Source organism: Dryobates pubescens, chromosome 28 (genome assembly GCF_014839835.1).
Source record: "Dryobates pubescens isolate bDryPub1 chromosome 28, bDryPub1.pri, whole genome shotgun sequence".
NCBI classification, from domain to species: Eukaryota; Metazoa; Chordata; class Aves; order Piciformes; family Picidae; genus Dryobates; species Dryobates pubescens.
Window position 1 is genome coordinate 9,147,218 of NC_071639.1, and position 6,145 is coordinate 9,153,362.

At 56.3% G+C, this 6,145-nt stretch overlaps 1 protein-coding gene across 3 annotated transcripts; it reads right to left on the reverse strand.

The window, feature by feature from the left end:
• Nucleotides 1-628: 628 nt before the first annotated feature.
• On the reverse strand, nucleotides 629-5,660 carry MARCKS (myristoylated alanine rich protein kinase C substrate). 3 transcript variants are annotated; one of them, XM_054174019.1, is made up of 3 exons: nucleotides 5,258-5,660; nucleotides 2,816-2,988; nucleotides 629-1,647 (listed from the first exon to the last, which is right to left on the reverse strand). In XM_054174019.1, the coding sequence occupies exons 2-3, from the start codon at nucleotides 2,912-2,914 to the stop codon at nucleotides 895-897; spliced, it is 852 nt and encodes a 283-aa protein (XP_054029994.1). In that variant the 5' UTR covers nucleotides 2,915-2,988; nucleotides 5,258-5,660; the 3' UTR covers nucleotides 629-894. The 3 variants fall into 3 exon arrangements, with proteins under 3 accessions (XP_054029994.1, XP_054029996.1, XP_054029993.1); XM_054174021.1 differs by lacking the exon at nucleotides 5,258-5,660 and adding an exon at nucleotides 3,234-3,328; XM_054174018.1 differs by lacking the exon at nucleotides 5,258-5,660 and having other exon boundaries at nucleotides 2,816-3,328.
• Nucleotides 5,661-6,145: the final 485 nt, after the last annotated feature.

A 6,145-nucleotide genomic window follows, 5' to 3' on the forward strand; every position in this document is an offset into this window, starting at 1 on the left:
ATCTCTTTATCTGGGTATTGATTTTTTTTTTTAATTTTTTTTTTTGTGTTTTTTTCCTTTTTTTTCCTTTCCTTCTTAATCAAGACTTGTAGTGTTGTAAACCTTATAGAACATCTGCCTCACAAAATACATCGTAATAACTTTCTTTTTTTTTTCTTAAAAAAACAAAAAAAAAAGGTTTAAAAAAAAAAAGAAGAAAAGAAAGAAAGAAATGAAAGAAAAAAAAAAAGGACTAACCCCTTAACATCATTTCTGGCAGGGCGGAGCGCGCCCCAGGTTCCCCATTGCGGCCCCTGTCACTTCATTTGTTATCCCTTATTGACCCACCCATCTCCTTCATATATGGGCACGTCCATAGACCGACCGGGAAAAAAGTTTTACAATACGAAGAGAGTTGCAAAATACGACCGAAAAAACAAACCCCCAAAAAAGCCCCAAACAAAACATTCAAGGGGGAGGGAAAAAAAAAAAAAAAAAAAAGAAAGAAAAATCAAAACAAACAAACAAATCCCAACCCAACCCCAAAGCAAAACAAACTAAACCCGAAGCAACGAAAACCAAAACATTAATACTGATGAAAAAAAAAAATTTATAATAATAAAAAAAAAATTCTTAAAGAAACAAAAAAAAAAATTTAAAACGAACCCCAAAATATAGAGGGTTGGGAGGAGAGGAGGAGGAGGGCGGAGGAGGGCCCCCCTCCGCCCGTTGGAATGGCGGCAACACACAACGATTTGAGATGGGAGCTGCGAGGGGAGAGAAAAAAAAGAAACAGGACATCTTTTAAATCAATCCCTGGTTGTAGACAAGTTCTCCGAGACCAGTACCTGGCACCACTCCAACAAACAAACAGGGGGGAAGAAAAAGTCCGTCGGCGAGGGGCGGCGGTGGCGCTTACTCCGCCGACTCGGCGGCGGGTCCCTCCGGACTGCTCTCGGAGGGGGGCTCCTGCCGCGCCGGCGCCGGCTCCTCCGCGGGGGCCGCCTCCTGATCGCCGCTACCTGCCTCGCTCGTAGCGGCGCCGGCTCCCGCCGCCTCTTCCGCCGCTTTAGCTTTCCCCTCTGCTTGCTGCTGCTCCTCCGCCGCTGCCGGGGCCTCTTCTCCCGCCGCCTTCTCGGGGGCGGCCTCGTCCGATTTGGCCTCCTGCGAGTCCCCCGCTTCCTCCTTCGACGCCTCGCCGCTGCCGGCGGCTGTCGCGCAGGCCTCCTCGGCGGAGGCTTTGCCTTCCTCGCTGCTCGCCGCCTCAGGGGACGCCGCCTCCTCCTTCCCGCCCTCTGCCGCGGCGGCGGCGCCGCCCTCGCTCTCGGCCCCCTCGCCGGCCTCCTTCTTGTTCTTCTTGAAGGAGAAGCCGCTGAGCTTAAAGGACTTCTTGAAGGAAAAGCGCTTCTTTTTTTTTTTCGGGGTCTCGCTGCTGGACGAGGGGGTTGCGCCCTCCTCAGTCTTGGGGGAGGCCTCGCCCTCCACTGGGGAGGCCGGCTCGGTGCTCTCCGCCTCAGCCGCCTCCTTCTCGGAGGCGGGCTCCGACGAGGCTGCCTCCTCCTTGCCCGTCTCCTCGGCGGGCGCGCTGCCGTTGGCCTGCACCTCCTCCTTGCCCGCCTCCGCCGCCGCGGGGGAGGCGTCGCCGTTCACCTTCACGTGGCCGTTCTCCTGCAAGACAGCGACGGGCGTTACCGGCGGTGCCGAGAGAGTGAGGGAACACGGGGCGCCGCTGCCCTCCCATCCCAGCGGCCTTTCCTCGCCCGTTTTCTGTTTCCGCCATTTACACCCCTTAGGCGTCCGCCGCCCCGAGTCGACCGAGGCGGGCCACGACGAGCGCCCCCAGCGGCGGAACAGGCGGCGGCCGCCAGAGGGCGCCACAACTCCACGCATCGGCCGCCGCGCCGCGCACCCCCGCCCCCGGCGCGCCCCGTCCAGCCGCGGCGGCGGCGCGGGGCGGGGAAGGCGAACAAAGCTCTCCGGGCCCCGGCCCCCCTCCTGCCGCTGCCCCTCTCTGTCCGGGCGGTGCGGCGCCCCCAGCCCTCACCCTTCCCCCCTCCCTTTTACATTTGCATCTTGCAGGCGCCCGGAGCGCGGCTGGCTGCCCCGGGCGGCAGCTGCGGGGGCGGCGGGGGGTGCCTGCCCGCAACAACGCCGCTGTTGCTGCGCGGGGCAGCGGGGGGCACAGCCAGTCCGGCAGCTGGCTCACGCGTCGGGAGAGGGGGACGGCTGGGGAGGTGACAGAATGCCGTACCCCACGGCTGGAGACCCCTCGGCGGAGCTGCGGCGGGCGGCGCAGCCCCCGATCCATGCTCCCGCCCGAGAGGGTTCCCGTCCCCGCGTTGCCGCCGAGCCCCCCATGCCGGGTGGGTCGAGCCCCCCGATACTAGACAGCCAGGCTGCTACCGCGAGAGGCGTGCCGCGCTAAAGCACCGAACGTCGTCGGGAGAAGGAGGTTAAGCGGGCAGAAAAGCTGAGCGGTGTAAGATCCGTTTACGAGCCATTGGGACACTTCACCATAGTACACGAGGGATTTAAAAGGGAAAAAAAAATAAAAGGAGAAAATATGTACCCCCTCCCCCCCACTCCCCGCAGGAAAGATAAAGGAACAAATCTCTCAAAGCCGAGCCCGTGTAAAAAAAAAAAATTAAATAAACAACAAAGAAATCATTCCTTTGCCTCGAGTTGCAAAGATAAAAGGATCGACCGTATTCTCCATTGAATGTGCCACTGAGGCATCAAAGGAAGAATTAAAACAGGATGCGAAAGAGAGTCCGTCGAAGTTGGCTTAAAAAAAGGAGGAGGTTTAATTTTTTTTTTTCATTTTTTTTTTTTTTACCTGTCCATTCGCCTTGGATGGAGATGCAGCCACTGCTTCCCCAGGTTTCTCGGCGGAGGCTTCGCCCTTTGCAGCGGTCTTGGAGAACTGGGCACCCATGCTGTCTTTTTCAACAAAGAAACTCAACAGATCCAAAAGGAGGGGAAACAAAGAGCGTTGGGTTGGTATAAATACTGGGCGACCAGCAGCAGCAGCAACACACACACACACCAGAGGGGGAAAAAAAAAAAAGAGAAGAGAGAACAGAACCGATTATAATGCACTCCTTTTAAAAAATTTAAAGTTGAAGAGATCAAAAAGCAGCAGCACAGGAGGGAGGGGGAAAAAAGGGAGGAAAAAGTCGAGGAAAAAAAAAAAAAAAAAGGAGCCCAAGTTTAGTAAAAAGAAGTAATAAAAAATCCCAGATTTGTAGCCGTACTGTAGACAAGGAGAAAATGGAGAAATCTCCCTGGTTGCTAATAAGATGCGGAGTCCAACGCCCAAGTGCACAGATGAATGGGCTTCCCGAGCGCTGACGGCAGCCCTCCGCCCGGCGCCGGCCAATCGCCGCCGCGCCACACAAAGGGGGGCGGGGCCTGGCCGCCCGGCGAACAATGGAGCCGCGATGGCAGCGGTTTGAAATCAGCCCCCGGCCGATAATGAATGTGCCGCTCCGCCGCGGCGCGGGCGGGCGCGCTCAGCCCCGCGCCGGGCAGCGAACAAAACACCCCAAGAAAGCGGGGCGGGCGGGCAGGGACAATGGTGCGAGGGGCGTGCGGGTGAGTGTGAGTGCGAGTGTGAGTGAGTCCGGCCCGGCCCGGCCCCGCCGCCCGCCCCCACCCGCTGCCGCCGTGAGAGAGCAACAGATAGTGTGTGCGAGCCGGGGGTGGGGGAAGAGAGAGGGAAGGAGGGGATTTGCTGCCTTTTTCTGGTTCTGTTTCTTTTTTTTTCCCCTTCGCTTTTTTCCTTCTTTTCTTCCTCGGGTTTAATTGGTCGCGATTGTTAAATCGCCCTCAATTTGGAAGGTATTTGAACCACGTAGATCGGGTTTCGCCGAACGAGATCACGAGTCGAAATTAGTAGGTCTGTAGGCCAGATGTTGCCAACGCTAAAGCAGCGGCAGCAGGAGCCGCTGCCGAAGCAGAAACAGCCCCTTCCCCCATAGAGATATTTGGCTTGGAATAAAATATTTTGCGATTAGCCTACGGCTCTAATTAAATTCTACTGTCTGATTATTCCTGAATTGTGTTTTTAAAGTATTTTCTGAGGCGGTGACCCATTTCAAGATCACATTTCCATGCACTCAAGTAGTGGGCGATTCGACATTATCAGGAAACCGTTCGCGCTTCCCCAAACCCCAGCCCCGAGTATGTATTTACGTGGAATTTAAACCCTCGAATAAGATGTAACCCGAACCTAATGCACGCGAATTAACGGTGATCTCGACCGCTTAGCAGCCATGGGGTGGGGGAAATATCACGGATCTGATTGATTTCCTTTCTCGGGGGTGGGGGCAGCGGGTGCAGGGTGCTGGCTCCCTCCTGGCTGTGATGCGGGAATGGCTGGCCCAGATCCACCCCCCCCACCTCTCCCCCCACCCCCTCCCCGACCTTCCCACCCCCTTTTAAGGAGCAGAAACCAACGTCAGAACGATCGTTTCCCAAACTCGGGTAATCTCCAAACGCCTCTTGTTTATAAACAAGGATGTTAAAGTCATGCCGATAACGAAGGGCTACGGAGCGGAGCGGGGCAGGGTGTGTGTGGGGGGGGTCAGTTTAGCCGCCCGCCTCCCTCTCCCCGTGGATTACGGGGGGCTTGCGAGGCCGGGGGGCTTTGTGCGGCCGCCACGGTGTTTCGGCAACCCTGGCGAGGGCAGACGGTTATTTTCAACAGATCAAGGGAATATGTCGTTTCCTGGGGGCATTTGGTTGGCTGGCTGGGGTTTTTTTGTTGTGGGTTGTTGGGTTTTTTTTAGGGGGGAGATGGAGCCTCTCCCTCTCGCCCCGCCGCCTTTCACGCACAGCTCCCCGTCGCCGAGAGCCGTCGCTCCCTTTGTCTCGGCCGCCGCCCGCCCCGCCGATCCCACCGCAGGGGCCTCTCGCTCCCCCGCCGTGCTGCTCCTCGCACCCACCCGCGCATCCCGCACCGGCAACAACCGCACTAGCCTGGGGCCTGCGCTGAGGGGGTGACCGCCCACGACAGGGGCGGGGGGTGCCGCCGCCGCGCCCCGGGGCTCCCTCGCCGGGGCTAGTTTCCCTGGCGACTGCCGGGGTGGGTGGCAGCGGCTGCTTGGCGGCGCCCGGCGTTACCTGCGGCCGTGCGGGCTTGGGTTGGGCTGGGCTGGGCTCGGGGGGCCGGGAGGGGCCCCAGGTATGGGTGAGGGGGTGCCTCGCCTGCCTCCCCCCGCAGGCAGGCATGGGACAGCGGCGGCAGAAGGCACGGAGAAGGCTGCGAAGGGCTCACCTGGCGGCGTGACGGAACGGGACCGTGCGGCACGGACAGCCGGACAGCTTCCTTCTGCCTGAACCACCTCCGCTTCCCGAGAGGACTCCACACGTCATGCTTTCTCTGCTCCTTTAAGTCTGGATGTTAAGCAGATCGTGATTTTGGTCGTGGTTTGGTTTGGGGTTTTGGCTGTTTGTTTTATTTGCACACCGGTTGATACAGCAGATCACCCGAGAAGACACACTGGAAGACCCTGACAGGAGTCCACACTCACAATCAAAAGTCATCTCTCCATCTTGCCGGGGTATATGCAGTTTCACCTGCGTGGGCATATTGAGTTTTGCTTTCCACCATAGCTACAGCTGAACTTCAGAATAGTGTTACTGAAAAATTTCACAGTGACTGTGGGAGTTTTGACAGTGTATGCTTTGCATTCTGCCTTTGAGATGTTTTTTTTCACCATTTTGATGTTTTACAACTTTAAAATAAGAAAAAAAAAGGAAAGAAAAAAAAAGAGAGAGAGAGAGAGAAACACCTTGACTGATATTCTAGATGCTTAGTTCCTTAAGTTCTTCTATAGGGTATCTGGACCAGCAGGAAATCTGGAATATGTGTACACTCCCTGTGTCAAGTCCCAGCACATGGCAACCTGGACAGCTATCTCTGCTTTCTAACCCAAACCCTTGAACATGAAGTGCAAACACAGGATTTAACCCCTTGACCAAACTCTTCAGCCCACCAGTTACCAGGCTGCTCCTTGTCACGCCACACCTTTAAGTACCAAGCAAACAGCTATGCTGGAGGGAAGATTCCTCATTATTGTACTTTACTCAAGTTCCTGATCTTTTCATCTCCTTCCAAGAAGGGAAAAAGAAAGGAAGAAAGAGAGAAAACCCCCAAACAAAC

Bases quoted from the DNA above. Each gene is read 5' to 3' on its own strand.
- MARCKS (XM_054174019.1), bottom strand. From the start codon at position 2,914: ATGGGTGCCCAGTTCTCCAAGACCGCTGCAAAGGGCGAAGCCTCCGCC. The intron at 1,648-2,815 runs GTAAAAAAAAAA...GCTGTCTTGCAG, and splicing joins CATCCAAGGCGAATGGACAG to GAGAACGGCCACGTGAAGGT.